This window comes from Epinephelus lanceolatus, chromosome 21 (assembly GCF_041903045.1).
Source record: "Epinephelus lanceolatus isolate andai-2023 chromosome 21, ASM4190304v1, whole genome shotgun sequence".
NCBI lineage: Eukaryota > Metazoa > Chordata > Actinopteri > Perciformes > Serranidae > Epinephelus > Epinephelus lanceolatus.
This window is the reverse complement of record NC_135754.1, coordinates 38918735-38935173: the sequence shown is the minus strand read 5'-3', so window position 1 is coordinate 38935173 and position 16439 is coordinate 38918735. Positions and strand designations below refer to the sequence as shown.

The following is a 16439-nucleotide window of genomic DNA, read 5'->3' as shown; positions in this document are numbered from 1 at the left end:
AACTGATCTTAAAATCAATCTTAATATCAGCTGCTGCGACGGGGCTGTGCAGTGAGCATGCCAAGGGTCAGAATAAATAATCAGATATGATACTAATTATTATTATTATTATTATTATTATTATTATTATTATTATTGTGACCCATTGAGTGTGTTTAAGTTTTCAGCTGAGGAAATATAAATCAATTCAAAGAATGATAAATGTCATGTTAAAGTATAAAAGATGTAATTTTTAATGCTGTTAAACTCGTGTGTTCACATTTAAGTTCTGATGCTGTACAGTGCCATGTAAAGGAGGTGAACTTTGCTCCTGACTCCTCAGCTTCTCCCTCCTGTACCCACCTCCCCCCTCTCCTTCAATCAGCTCCTTCCTCTTCACTCCTCAGCCCCCCCCCCACTCTCTCTGTTGAACTATATCATTTTTTCAATGAACATTTTATGGAAAAATATTGTGAAATATTGTTTCTGTACATTACATTCTAATAACTTAAATGAATTGATTTATACCCCCCAAAAAATCACTGCAGATGGAAGATGTATTTTCAAGAACAGCAAAGTTTCAGTAATCGTATTGATTGTAGTTGAAATATAGCCAGTGATGCACGATGTCCAGTTTAGTGGACAGATGATTAACTGTAATTTCCTCACAACATAAAATTAATACTTGGAAAATTTAACAACCATATCACACCTGAGATGTTACGTGATATTACCAGATTCCATTTATCTACCAGGGTCTCCCATTATAGAAGGACTGGCAAGATATTCTTGAGCTGCACAACATTGCTTGCGTTTTGTCGGCCATCTTGGTCTTGAGAGCTTTGTGTTGCACTGACAACACCTGGCCAGTGGGTGGCAGTGTATGGCATGACGGAGGAGGGTCCACTCACTGTAGTGACTTAAATGCAACTATAGCATCAAAACCCATGAGACTCATGAGAACCGATACTTGTGATACCTTTCAATACCATGATGAAAAATATCCAGTGATACTCATTTTTTTGAAAAAACGGAAGAACCGATACCAGCGTAAGAATCAGTGCTATGACTCTTCTGGAACTGACGGGGGCAGTACACGCCATATAGCGCTACAGTCCATGCCTACATTCAGAGCGAGGGGGTGATGAGGAAGAGGAGAGAGCGGCTGCCTTCAGCTGGATACTATTGGCTGCTAAAGCCCACATTCAGAACCAGTCACGGCCGCACTTTAGGCCAGAAAATAGATCTGCTAGCAATATATGCAGTTTTAAACACCACTTTGTCTGTTTATTAATTCTTTTTAACTCATTCCGAATTGCTTCTGAACCGTCCGTGCTCCGTGCAGAGCTTTGTCCGTGTGTTTGATTTATTGTATTGGGATGTTTGATTTTTCCACAACTGGACAACGGACGTCAAAAAATGCCGTTTGCACTGGGACAGGACAAACAATAAATGAAACCAATGAAATTCCACACGTTCTTGTGGCTGGCTCAAACGCTGTCAGCGTGATTTAAATAGTAAATCAATAGTTTATTGAGTTTATTGCGGATGTTGATCAATGTTTTTTGCAACGAAAAATAGGTAAAGAGAAAAAGAAAAAATATAAGTAATATCAATATGTTGATAGAAATGTTATTTTATATGCAGATATTTAATAAGGTATGTCTTGTTTCAGTACATGGGATCTTAGGATTTTTTTTTTACCGTGGTATCGACTTTGGTATCGAGTATTGTGTAATTTTACTGGTATCTGCACTGACTACTGAATTTTTGGTATTGTTACATCCCTAATGCAGATACAAGAAAATGGCTTTTAAATAGCTGTCTGATGCAGTGACCACTGTGTATGAAAGGGATAGTAATGAAGACAAGTCGACTTCTGTGTACGTCGTCATAAAACATCCTCATATCTTATCAAAAGTAGAACTTTTACCCTAAATCATAAAAGTAAGGGCAGCAGAGTGCAACAGTCCTGCAAGCCAGGCTTGTAAACCTGGTCTAATGGTAGATATCCAGAGTCTGGTTATAGTGTCATTTTCTTATCTGCCTTGCTTAGTTGACATTTTACAGAACGTTTTGCAAAGATACACAGTTTGGGGCGTACAGACACCTTGTGACGTGTGAAAAGATATCCAAAACCTGAGTCCAGAACACCTGGATATTTGGGCTTTGGGTAAAGGGCTTGGGGAAGTGGTCCAATGCGTCCCTGACTGATGGCACCAATGTCTCCAATGCGGTGGAGCAGACAGAGGATTGGCTGAGGAAGATTGACAGGTCCGAACTTCGAGGGAAATTCAAGACCTGGCTGTACCAGCACGGCCTCCTGCCCAGGTTGCTTTGGCTCTTCACAGTTTATGAGTTCTCCACGACTACCGTAGAGGGCATCGAAAGGAAGATCAACAAGCGCCTACGGAGATGGCTAGGAGTCCCACCAAGCTTCTCCTCAGTGGGCCTTTACATCCGGTCTGGGTGGCTACAACTCCCCCTGTCATCAGCCATGGAGGAGTTCAAGGTTGTGAAATGCAGAGTCTAACTTAGCCTCAGAGACTCCAACGATGACCTGGTGAAGCAAGCAGGCATCACAACCAGGTCTGGGGGCAAGTTGGCAGCCAATGTGGCCATAGAGCAAGCAGTTAGCTCTCTAAAGCTGCGAGGCATCATTGGCAACCCATGTGTCCAGCGGCAAGGCCTCGGCTCTGCACACTTCCAACAGTGGGGAGTCGCAAATGCAAGGACCAGGCGTGACATGGTCCAGGCGGAAGTTCGGACCCGAGAGGAGGAGAGGCGAGAGTGCCTGGACAAAATGGGATCTGCTCAAGCGGAAGATCTCTTGGGCAGAACTATGGAGACTGGAGCCTGACCGCATTTCCTACCTCTTGCAGTCAGTTTATGACACTCTTCCATCGCCACACTAGAGCAGGAGAGACGCAAGAAGAGGCCGGTCTGCACGACCTCAAAGAGGACAATCTCCTTCATCAAGGAGGGAGTCAAGCCCTTTTCAACCAAGAGAGCAAAATCCAACCTGCCGCAAGCCGCCAGTTCCTTGGAGATGGCAGTTGATGTGGGAAGAAGGCTGCAGTTCCCGGAGGTGGTGCACACAACCCTCCAGCCAGACATCGTGCTGTGGTCAACCAAAGACCAGAAGATAATTCTGGTCGAGCTAACAGTGCCATGGGAGGAAGGCTGCGAAGTGGCCCACCAGAGGACGGCCTTGAAGTACCAGTCCTTAGTCCAGGATTGTAAGGACAAGGGTTGGCAGGTGCGGCTTTTCTGGTGGAGATCAGATGCAGAGGTTTCCCAGCCAAGTCAGCATGGCGATTATAGTCAGCTCTGGGCCTTGATGAAAGGAGCAAAAAACAAGCTGCTGGCAAGATGGGGGAGGAGGCTGAACGAGCCTCCTGTTGGATTTGGAGTAAGAGAGAGGAGGAAAGCTGGAGGTCAGGAGCAGATAGGCAGTGATTTGGCCAATCACTACCGGCCCTCCAACTAGACTGTGTTGTGGTTGAGGGCCGAAACACACAGTGACAGTTGGGTACCACCTGATGGTATCTGCTCCAGGCCAAAAGCTACAGTTACCTTAGATAGGTAACAAAACAAGGCACCTACAAGTGTGTGTCATGAGGGCAGTCCCATAAGCAATAAAGTAGTGTGCCCTTTATTCCACATTTATTACATATGTCAGGGGTCTTGGGATTATCCACTTCATTTAAAATGGATGTTTATGGATTGTTTGAAGCAGATTCTCTGCAGACCCTTGACTGAGATTTCGTTGTTTAAGTCCTCACACCATGCAAGTCTCTTAATTTCTGAGGAGATCTGGGAGCCATCAAACTAAGCACATTTACTTAGGGACTGTACTGAAGTACATTTTTGCAGCACTTGAAGTATTTCCATTTTATGCTAATTTATATTTCTACTCTGCAGCTTTCAGAGGGGAATCTTGAACTTTTTTTCCCATTTAATTTATTTGATTCCTTCAGTTACTTTGCAAATTTAGATTATTTTTTACAAATTATAATTAACCTGATAAATGATGATGTATTATTATAGATAAAGTAGACTCCGGAGATCTTGCCTCCGGAAGAAGAGCGGAAGAGCCCTGGTTTCCGGTTGTAGGCTGTTTGTAGTCCGCGTGATACTGACCAATCACGTTTGAGCCGGTCCGTGAACTAACGAGGCGGAACATAATTGGCATCACTGCAAACTCTGAATGCATCCAAGTGGTTCAGCATGTTTACTTATATATAACAGAAGTCGGAAACGGAAATTCGCCTCCTCCGCCCAAATCAAACTGGAATGCCAAAAAATTGGGGGTCTGCTCCCAGAGGCTGTATCGCCGTCTGCCGGAAGTCAGACGCCAAATACAGCTGATGGGTTCTGAGAATGTAGATAAAGCTACTCAACAGTCTTGGAAGTAAAAAAATGAACTCCACTTTTACCAGCTTTAACATTAAAGTGATGAACACATTAATGCAGCAGTAACTGACTAATCAACTTATATAGTTATTCTGAAATCCAGCACTCTGCATACAGAATACTTAAGTATATTTTAATGCTAATGATTTTGTATTTTTACTTAACGTAATTCTTCATCCCCAAATGACTGCTTGTATTTCAGTTACTCACTCTGTGTTACCTTAAATTCCTGAAGGAAATAATTTTCCTCACATGCTGTTACGGTCTCCATAAACAACACAAAAGGCTCAAAGGGAGACCGAACAAAACGGACACCACACCGACTATTGCCAAAACAAACTCTTTATTTTTTTTAATCAATAATACTTTAGTTAAATAAACACAAACCATAAACAAAAGAGGGACGGAGGTCCTGGCCAAAACCTTTTACATGCTTGATTTCTACATTGAACCCCTGTAAAAACAGGGCCCACCACATGAGTCTCTGGTTAGTGTGTCGCATCTGATTAATGAACACTAACGGGTTGTGATCAGTATAAACAACCGAGGCGTACTGGCGGACCTTACATAGACCTCAAAATGTTTTAAAGCCAGAATCAGCACCAATAGGCCCGTTTCCACCGCAGGAACTTCGGGGTAATTTTACGGGGCCGGGGCCGTTGGTACGTGTCTCCACCGCAGGAACCACCCCCGAAGGACAGAGTTCCGGAAGTTTTACAGGGGCTAAACAAGTCCCTGCCTCGGGGTAGGTACTCAGAGCGGCACAGAGAAACTCCTGGCTGGGGCTTGGGGATTACTTGGTGCTGACTGGATATACTCAAGACGGGATGTGACGTTCTGTAATTAATAACATGGTTATCGTAGATTAGCTGGGCTAACCGTTAGCTGTTAGCGGTGTCTGTAATAACTCAATAAACGGTCCATGAAAAAAATATTTTTTCCAGCGGATATCTTAGTTACAACATGATTGAGCTAGCAAAGCAGTTTTGTGTTGCTATGTGTGGTATTTATTCAGTTTTGGGAAATCACGATGTCTAGAAAGCATCAGCTGACAGGGACAGCTAACAGCAGCAGCAAAGCTAACATCAGGACGTCATCTGTTAAAAGCCTCCCGTTGTCGGATACGACATGAACCTACTCCAGTTAGCTCAATCATGTTGTAACTAAGACATCTGCTGGAAAAAATATTTTTTTCACGGGCCACTTTGTGAGTTTAGTGAGTTATTACAGACACGGCTAATGACTAACGGCGTCCCTACGCGCCTACGTCGCCCCGGTCAAAATGGTTGTGCAACAATTACGTCACATCCAGAGCCCGGTAACTTTACAGGAACCTTCCTCCTACTCTGCTCTCTCAGTGGAGACACGGCGGTTGAGAGGGCCGAGCGAGAGGACGTTCCTGTAGTAGTTCCTGCCCCCCAAATAGTACCAGGAACTTCTTCAGTGGAAACGGGCCTTATGCCTCCTTCTCAATCGTGGAGTAGACTCGTTGATGGCGGTTACATTTCTTACAGAAACAGGAGACCAGATGCTCTATCCCATCATCTCCGTCCTGCAGCTGGACAGCACCCGACCCCACATCACTCGCATCAACAAACATTTTAAACGGTCGATCAAACGGGTGCAGCAAGGACCGGAGCGTTCGTTAACAAAGATTTTATACACTCAACTGCGCGCTGGCAACTCAGAGACCAGTGAAAAGGTGATTTGGGACTTAACAAGTCAGTGAGTGGAGCTGCAATAGCCGAAAAGTTTTTACAGAAGCTTCTGTAATATCCTGCGATCCACAGGAAACGGCGCAGCTCGTGTCGAGAACCTGGAGCAGGGAAGGACAGGATGGCCTCAACTTTGGAGTTCACAGGTTTAACTTGGCCACAGCCCACGACTCTACCCAAATAAGTCACTGTAGCCTGGCCAAATTCACATTTCCATGGTGAACGAAAGAAAGAATAAAAAAAAAAAAAGGTCCCTATTTTTTATGAACTGAAGTGAAGAGGAGCAAAACTATATCAAAAATATCCACGTACAAACTCCCGCAGTACAGTCCGGGTCTCATTTATCCAGTCATATGCTCAGGACGTCCCAAACACAGGCATTTGGTGTGTTTTAATAATCATCAAAATGTTTTAGCATAAATGTTAAAATGTGTTTGGGAGGGACTGAGCATACGACTGGATAAATGAGACCTGGAACCTTTTCCATCAAAATTACCACATGTATGCAGGTTTTTTTAAACAAATGAAAACCCACTAAAAATATGCTGTAGACTCCTCCCAGTGACATCAGACCAGTGCTGTGCACACAGCTCACGTGTGTCATGGTCGACATCACAGACAGGCCTGAAAACAGGTTAATGAACAGCAGAAAACAGCACAGATACATACTCACTCATACTTGTACTATCTCTTCCTTATTCAGTCTCTCTTTGTAATTTGATGCAGACGTATTTCCATCGATGTTTGAGCACTGCTCGGGCGGAGGTGGACAGTATGTTGTGATGGTGCGCTGTGGCATCACAGTGGTCAAGGGGCTAACATTAGCGTGTTCACCCAGGTGTTGTGTTTCCATCAGTGCCGATCAGAACCAGAGATGGAAACAGGTATTTGATTGATACTTGAAAAAAAGAAACACTCTGTTGTCTTATTTTGAAAGTATTTATTAAAAGTTTTGGTTCCAGGAAGTGAAACTCTCCACAGCAGTGACCTCACAGGTTTGAGCCTGTGACAAAAACACTTGAGTAGGTTTATATGAAAGGAAACAAGGTGACAAAGAGCTCAGTATGCTGATCTTATTTCTTGGCAAGAATGAAGCACAAATCTTGCGTAAAGTAGAAGTACCTCAGGATTGTACTCAAGATCTTTTAAACCTCTCTGTGGTCTGACTCCAGCGCACATTTCTGAGCTCATGAACCAAACTTAAAACAGAGGAGGAGATTGTGTGTTTGTCATCAGGTGTAAATGTGATGGACTGACCACCAGGTGTCAGCCTGATGCACGAGAGCTGCTTGTAGTTGGACTGTTTTCAGTCAGGTGAAACTCCTCACACATGCTGAATGATAACAAACTAACTTATCTTATTTTCTTATAAATATCATTTTACAGCCACCATAACAGAACATAGCCACATGCATCAACACGGCTCTGTTGTTCTCAGAGGAAACTTCACAAACGAGTGCAAAGAGAATATTTTAAATCACTGAGCGTGAGGGTTAGGGTTAGAAGAAGAAATAACAAAAAAAAAAAAAAATCACTTTTTTAAAAGAAGTAAAATTGTGCAGCTGGTTTATTAAGGCGGGATAATAAACTAGTCAGATAACTAATGAGCAGCAAACTGCAGTATTTTCTGTATTTGGACTTCAGGGGACGAATTCTTGAGTTGGAAGATTGATGGTGTTAGTTATTCTTTCAGGCCAGCACCGTCTCATCGTCCTCTGGATCTCTTTTTGGACCTGAAAGATAATGATGAGTAATAGTTTTAATTAATTGTGACAAACCTGACTCTGATGAAGTCGTTCTTTTTATTGTGCAGACTTGTTTTACCTCTCCGTTTAGAAAGCAGTACAGCAGAGCGACAATAAAACCCTGAGGCAAGATGAAAAATCAGTTAGGAAAGTACTGTAATTATATTACATCTCTACAGCTGCAGCCAGCAGGTGATTCATTGTTTAATCATTGAAGTCATTTTCCAATCTAATAAATCCTCACATTTGAGAAGCAGCAAATGTTTGACTTTTTTATTTATATTTGTGAGATATGATGGTAAATATTTTTGGGTTCTGGACCATGTGCCAGACAAACAATTGATTAATTAAGAAAACAATTGTTTGGTCTAAAAAATATCAATAAATTTGACATAAAAATGTAAAGCAATCAAAGTGATGTAATAAAATAATCTTTGGGTTTCAACTTTCACTCTTTTCTGACATTTTTCAGACCAAACAATTAGTTCAGAATTTTATCTTCAAATGAATCTTCTTGTAGGGTATTAAATAACTATAAAACAAACTATTAACTGAATCTTTTAATCCAGTGGTGTGTCAGATGTGTTACCTGGAAGGAGCCTAAAACTAATTCAAAGTAGAGTCGCGGCCCGACGCCAACGTGTTCTGGGATCAGTGCAAACACCATGTAGTGAACACCGAACAGAGGGATGAGGAGCAGAGTGGAGCGCAGCAGTGTCCTGCAGAGGGCAGCAGAGGACGGTCAAAGACCAGAGACACACTGACAGGAAGGTGAAGAACAGATGAGGGAATAATGGATCAATAACAGGAGCCAGCTGCACAAACACCTTAAGTTTTCTCCATACTGTAAGTATGACACTTAAGTTTTCCTTAGCTGAGGGACAGAATCCCCGAGAAGGTTTCCATAGTTACGTCAAAACAACAACAACAAAGGCATTTTCTGCACTGAAATATTTTACAGTGGTAAAATACCAGTTTCCATGACAACCATTTGTGTGCTTGTGCTCAAGCTTGTGATACCTAAAGTCTTTTGTGCAATGGTTTAACTAAGGTTAAGGGATTCCTTAAGTGTAACACCAAGTTAAGGAGAAAACCTTAAATACTTAAGTAAATATTTAAGGAAACCTGATGGTGCAGCTGATTTTATTTTCAGAAAATCTTAAGATGGACTTTAAGGCAAATCTTAACTGTTTTGTGCAGCTGGCCCCAGGGTCTCACCTGTACAGGTGTGTCTCACTCTGGTTCACATGTGTGGCTTTTGTCTTCTGAACGATGATCCTGCTGATGTTCAGGAAGATCACGAGGTTGATCTGTGGATCAGATCACACACAGATGTTAAACTACAAACAGTATAATTCAATTTTCAATTTTTATTATTAATGTTTTTTTAATAATAAAAAAAAGAGTAGGGATGCACCATGTTGGATTTTTGGGATTTAGGGATTTTTTTGCAGATATACAATATGCCGATATATAACAACTTATTTGACCAATAACATAAAACCGATATCAATAAATCCACCTAATTTCACTGATCATCATCAAGACTCTTCTGTGGTGGAATAAACATCATATTATACATACATACTGTCATCGTGACGGCCCACCAGCAGATGGAGACACGAAACACAATAGTACTTTTAATTGTATGTGTAATATGCATTCATTTTCAAAATAAGAAAAAGCATGTTGGACGATTTAATAGTTAATTATAACGCCAGTATCAACCAGTACTGCTGACGTGCAGATATTATTGTGCATTCCTAATAAAGAGATTCATTTTCAACAGTAATGCCACCAACAATATTATGATGTGCCTTATTACACAATAATATTTCCAAATATTAGATATTCTCTAACTGTACTTGTAAATGCAGCTTTGCTACCTGGGAACCTGAAATAGCAGCATGTGTTTTAATCATTTCGTCTTTTAAAAAGATTATTATAAAAATGTACAAATCACACTGATATTTAGCCACCTGGAGGCTGTAAAGGTTCAACTGATCGACATTTTGGGAAACGCACTTATTCACTTTCATGCTGAGAGTGAGATGAGAAGATTGGTTCCACTTTTATGTGAGTTGAAACAGGATGAAAATTTCATTTCACAATTACGGTGACCAACATTTTCATGGTTATCATCATCATTATTATTATTATTATTGTTATTATGGTATTAAAATGTGCTTCAAATGTCCAGAAAGTTCTGACACACACAAAGAAACCATTTCATTATTTTTATATTGAAACCCTCAAATAAAATGTGCAGCTCTGTTTGTGTTTGCATAAACACTACAATAATAAATAATATCAATTAATAATAATAGCCTGATGTAAACATATGAAAACTAAATCAAATGTGCACAAACATTAATACATCACCGAAGAATTCCACTCTGGAACAGGTGGAAACAACTCACCTGGTTCTGTCTGGATGGAACAAGCTCATATTAACACACTGTAGTCTGTTTGTTTGAACAGAGCCACTTTAGTTTCTGCTCTTTGTGCTAAGCTAAGCTAACCAGCTGCTGGCTGTAGCTTTGTATTTAATGCAGAGACTTCTCATCTAACTCTGTGCAAGAAACTAATTATACGTGTTTCCCAAAAATGTTGAGCTGTTCCTCCAAATACCAGAGCAAGCAAACTTCCTCAAGCTGCTATGAGGAGACAGTCAAAGGGAGAAATGTTCATATGTGACCCCAGAGTTTTGTTTGTTAATATAAAATGCAGAGATGCGTGCGGGACATGTGCTCACAAAGATGGAGAGCAGGATGGGAGTCTTGATTATCCACCACAAGCGGCTCTCCAGGTCGTCCCAACACCTGCACACACAGAGATATTACCATCCTTTCACATAGAATTAAAATATGAAACATAAGATGTGTTTGTGTTTGACTCACCCCTCATCATCCAGCTGTGATTTCAGCAGGGCCCAGATCACAACAGTCACTGACGGAGCACCTGTAACATCAGGCTCTCCATCAGACACAGACAGGTGAACAAACACAAACACAGTCAGCATAGATCTGTACGCACACACACACAGCGTACCCCAGCCGACGGTGGCGTAGATCCAGAAGAGCTTGGTGGTGTGAGTGAAGGTGCAGAGCAGCAGAGTCTGCAGATACAGAGCCTCCACCAGCAGCCACCAGAAGTTAGACACAACACAGAAGTGGAAGAAGGTCACAGCTGCTTTGCACCGGAGCTGAGACGACACAGAGGACACAGCGTTACATCACAGACGTCATCTTATCTGCATGTGTTCAGAGTCAGGCTGCAGAGTTTGGTGCGTCTCTTCTTGTACATAGATAAAAATGAGCCTTCAGTACATTCACATACAATCTTTGCATCAGACTTTTTCAGTTATGACAACTTCTAATGAGATCATATTCAACCAATGAGCTCTCATGTTGGAGGAATTAGCTCTCCTCTAAGATATTCATGCATGTGTCAGCTGACATTACTGTGGACACCGTGCAGTGGTCCGTGCTTCTGTCTGCAAACAACACGACGTCTTTGATGAACACAGCCAGACTTCTGAGCATGAAGGTGACAAACAGGTTGAGGTGGATGTAGTTGCGTGTGCAGAGCAGCTTCCTGAGAGACAGAGGAGGAATATTGTCACAACCTTTCATTATAAATGTTTAACTGTGTGATCTGTCTTTGAGTTTCTGTTGTCAAAGTAAACCAGCCTGAAGCAGCAGAAAAGCAGGACAGCGACGAGCAGAGCAGCCAGAGACGCTCCGTATCCAACGCTGTACATCAGCCTCACCGTATCAAAGTAATGTTTCTGGAGCAAAGTATGAAATATTCATCAATCAGAGGCATGAAGAACCACATGTCTGCTTCCCTGCTGCTGAACTCCATCTACTGCACCTCTTTGCCCACGTCTTCATCTTCCTCTGAAGCTTCATAGTAACAGGCCTTGTAGTACGGCACGCTCGGCTCGCTCCATCCGCTCACTGTGCAGCTTCTGGTGATGAGAACTGTGGAGAAGATGTTTCACTGAGAGAAGCTTAAAACATTCAAACTGCAGCTGGGACCTGAAACACAGATTCAAAACCAATATTGAGGATATAATTACTAGTTTAGGACTCAATCAGGTGATGTAATGCTGCTCAGTTTAGTTTGTTGAGCTTGTGCCATCAGTTGGGGCGGGAGGGGGGTTAATTTCCCTTGATGAGTTTTTAAGGGTTATTCAGATAAAATGTTTGAACTGTTTTCAGGCTGAATAATAAAAAAGAGTGAAAAAAGAGATTTATTGTGTTGGGAGATAAAACTGACAGAAATTTTAATTAAAATTTAATTAAACCTGCAAGAACTGATTTCTTTGTAACATGGAGGCGGTGTAAACAACCTGTAAACACTGACATGTCGTCTCATAAAGCTATAGTGGCAAATACGATCCAGGAGACATTTTTTATATTTGGGAGCTGTTAAAGGTCGTACGTACAGCTGTTTCATCCAAACAAATATTTTTTAAAAAAAGAATACATCCATAGAACGACTGGAAAGGTGTAGAATTAAAGTCTATATTTATATATATTTCTGAAAAAAAAAAATTACAGCAGAGAATTAATTGTTGTAGAAAATTTTGACAGGTCCAAAATATGTCAATATTTTTATTTGGTTACGTTGGTTACCGGGGGGGGGGGGGGGGGGGGCTCAGGGTTGCCAGATTGTGATAGCTGCAGAGGTATGGCGTCGTACCAGCGCTATTCGTCGCAAATTCTAGCCGACCGATGGAGAAGCAAAACCTGAATCAACATGGGTTCAGCTTTTGATCGTTGGTGTTGGCTGAAGGCAGAAAAAGGACTAAAAAGCCACACAGAGGTTTCTGCTTTCCTTCTGGACAGGTAAGCTAACGTTAATGTTAGCTAACGCAGCAGGGTTGTAAAAAGATATATATCTGCTGAATATATCTAATGTAAAACCAAACTAGTGAACACACTGCACCTAGATGAACTATGTTAAGAAAAAGTAAGGATGATGGTTAATTTAAGATAGTTTAGCAAGTTCTCTAGAAACGGCGTTTTTGGGACTCCGGTTGTAGAGTTGTCAAATAGTGTCGTAAAAAAGTAAATCTACTGAATATATCTAATGTAAAGCCGAACTAGTAGTGACACTGCACCTAGATGAACCATGTTACGAAAAAGTAAGGATGTCGGCTAATTTTCGATATTTTAGCTAATATGTTAGAAATGGCGTTTTTGGGACGGTAGGTTTTTCCGGCTTGTTGTAAAATAGAGTTGTTAAAAGATAGATCTACTGAATATATCTAATATGTAGTAAAGCTGAACTAGTAAACACACTGCACCTAGATGAACTATGTTAAGAAAAAGTAAAGATGATGGTTAATTTAAGATATTTTAACAAGTTCTCTAGAAACTGCGTTTTTGGGACTCCGGTTGTAGAGTTGTCAAATAGTGACGTAAAAAAGTAAATCTACTGAATATATCAAATATCTAGTACAGCTGAACTATCATGTTGTTATTATTATTATTATTATTATTATTATTGGTGGGAAATTATAACAGAGGAATATATTTGCCGTTTTAATATCAAGAACACTTTGGTGTTTTTGTGTGTATACAGGACGTTGTTGAATCAGGGAATCCGTGTGTCGACCACCACAAAGGATCCTAACTGACTAATCACGTTAGCATTAGTGACGAGTAGAGCTAAAAATGCTTTATGGAGATTGTTACAGCGTGTTACAGGGCGCACAAGAGAAGATTCATGATTTCACTTGACATTGCTGTCTCCAGTGTCTGTCGTTTACCAACCTGGCAACCTGTAGAACTGAAGAGTGGAGCGAGAGCGAGGGCACCGAGTGACACCTACTGACCGGGAAGTGTGAATCCTGTATCTGTCACCTGTAAATGTGTGATTAGAGTTTATTTAGTTGAACTATTGATAGTGAAACAGAATCTGACTCTGAGTCACTGTTGTTGTTCATAAACTAAAGAAATGAGAGATCATTTTAGTTTTTACTGAATATTTGAAGCAAACTGTGAAACTAGATAAAACTGATTTTGTGTATAATTCTGTTTTCTTAATTTATTTTTTTACTCATTTGTCATCAAGAATATCATTTGTGTAAAAATATCGTGATATTATTTCAGGGCCATGTCGCCTACCTGTAATTGAAAAGTGAACTAAACTTTAGAGAACTTCAGTGTGACTGTATTTATGTGACGTATGTAAAGAATATAATGAAGTTTACCTGGAGGAGTTTCAGGCTTCAGTAACAGCAGAGGACAGTGGACAGAGACCATCTGTCCCTCAGAGGCAGCCGGCCAACAGCTGACTCCGTCCCACTCTGTCATACAACCTGAAATTACAACATCATCAGCTCACGGTGCTCAGACGGAGGATTTAAACTTTGTGTATTTGTTTACCTGCAGTGGTGTTACTGGCTGATCGGAGCGAAGCTGCAGCGTCTGTCCTCATCTGTAGTTTACACTCATCTTCTTTCTCTTGGAGATGAAGAACAATCAAACACTCGGGATGAGTTGAACTCACCTGACAGAAAGAAAGATGAATACAGGTTAGTTTAATTTATCTGTAGTTTCCACCTCTCTTTACATTTTATAGAAACAGAAATACTTTGTGAATACTTTATTTATCCCTGAGGGGAAATTGTGATTCATTACAGTTGCTCTGATGTAGAGAATAGAGACACATAAACAAGAGTATTTAATGACTTTATTTTGAGCCCAAAAAAATAAAAAACAATTAAAAAAAACAAACACAATAAAGAGAACAGTGTCCGAAAAGGAGTAAGTAGAAGTAGAACTTATACGTCGCGACCCCTTTTTTTACATTTCTTCCTTAAACTCAGATATTATTGTTTCAACAAATTCCCAAATTCATTAAAGATAAGATAAAACTTATTTGATCCTACAGCGGGGAAATTCACTTTACAGCAGCTCAAACAGCACAGATGGAAAGTGAAAGTTGAATGGCATCAGGATACCTATAGAATAAAGATAAAATACAAAAACATATATATCAGAAATAGAAAAAATATCAAAGTACTCAATTTAGACACAAGTATACATCTCACTATATAATGATAAACTGTGTGTGTGTGTGTCTGTGTGTGTGTTCCACGTTTTTCTCCTCACTGACTTGGTCAATCCATGTGAAATTTGGCACAGTGGTAGAGGGTCATGGGAGGATGCCAATGAAGCAATATTACATCAATTGGCCAAAGGGGGGCGCTATAGCAACCCATTGAAATGTCAAACTTTGAATGGGCATATCTCATGCCCCGTATGTCGTAGAGACATGAAACTTTGCACAGAGATGCCTCTCCTCATGAGGAACACATTTGCCTCAAGAACCCATAACTTCCGCTTATATAGATTTTCCGCCATTTTGAATTTTTTGAAAAACACTTCAAATGGATCTCTTCCTAGGAAGTTTGAGCGATCTGCATGAAACTGGGTGAACATAATCTAGGGACCAATATCTAAAGTTCCCTCTTGGCAAAAGTTGGAAAACTTACTAAAACTGAGCTTCTATAAGGCAATGAATATTGCGGAGGGCGTGGCTCATCACATAAAGGTGTATAACATCTCAAGGGTTTCACCCATCACCACGCAACTTTGTAGGCATATGACCACACATAATCTGAGGGGACCCCTCCATTATTGACCCCATCAAACAAAATGGGGGCGCTAGAGAGCTCATTTCTTATCTAGGCCTAACCGCCATATGGATTTTTACTAAACTTGGTAGATATGTAGAACAGGACGCCTCAAGGTGACTGGAGAAATTTAACTCTAATTGGCAACTGGGTGGCGCTATAACAACAGAAAAATGCTTCAAAATGGCTAAAATGCGACCGATCGCTGTGGCTCCCCCTGTGGACCAATGTTGGTGTTGTTTCTAATGTTTGGTATGACTAAGTCATGGTATGGTATGCTGTACATAATCATGCAAACTGTCAGTGTGTCATTCTGTCAGTCAGTCATTCTGTCTGTCCCACGTTTTTCTACTCACTGACGTGGTCAATCTATGTGAAACTGCACATAGGCATTGAGGACTGGCATAGGTAGAAGGTGACAAAGCTACCAATGGCTATGGACTAGTTTACGACTAATATACAATTATTCCCAGTCTGTTTACCAGCCAGTTAAATAAATAATAAACCCAGTTTATTTACAGTCCAGGTTCCACCCAGTGTTACAGGATGAATATGCACTCCCCCAACACAACTTGTCCTCGTCTATGTATCTGCCAAAAATATCTTTTTTCTTTTTGTGCGTGAATATAAAGTAAAAACATACAATAAAATAACAATAAAAATGTGCATTGTAGTACTTAAAATCTTCTCTGTGCTGAGTCTGTAAAATATAAAATATATATTATGCTATAATGGTTATATGTCAATAGAATAAAGACAAGAAGAATAAACATAAGAAATGTGTACAGTTATGTGCATTGTATGTTTAATAAGAGGTACTAAGAATATTGCACAGTAAAAAAAAAAAAAGTAATAATTGTACACAATATAACTTACCAGGTATCTGGTGACGATCAGGATGTTGACGGCAGCAGTCAGACTCAAGTTCAT

General features: G+C 40.7%; 1 protein-coding gene across 1 annotated transcript; it reads right to left on the bottom strand.

The window, feature by feature from the left end:
* Positions 1–7075: 7075 nt before the first annotated feature.
* Positions 7076–16439, bottom strand: ghrhr2 (growth hormone releasing hormone receptor 2). Its single transcript, XM_078163237.1, has 13 exons — positions 16386–16439; positions 14257–14398; positions 14082–14189; positions 11732–11841; positions 11548–11645; positions 11320–11452; positions 10907–11060; positions 10756–10816; positions 10611–10677; positions 9074–9165; positions 8445–8574; positions 7935–7976; positions 7076–7843 (listed from the first exon to the last, which is right to left on the bottom strand). The coding sequence occupies exons 1-13, from the start codon at positions 16437–16439 to the stop codon at positions 7751–7753; spliced, it is 1284 nt and encodes a 427-aa protein (XP_078019363.1). The 3' UTR covers positions 7076–7750.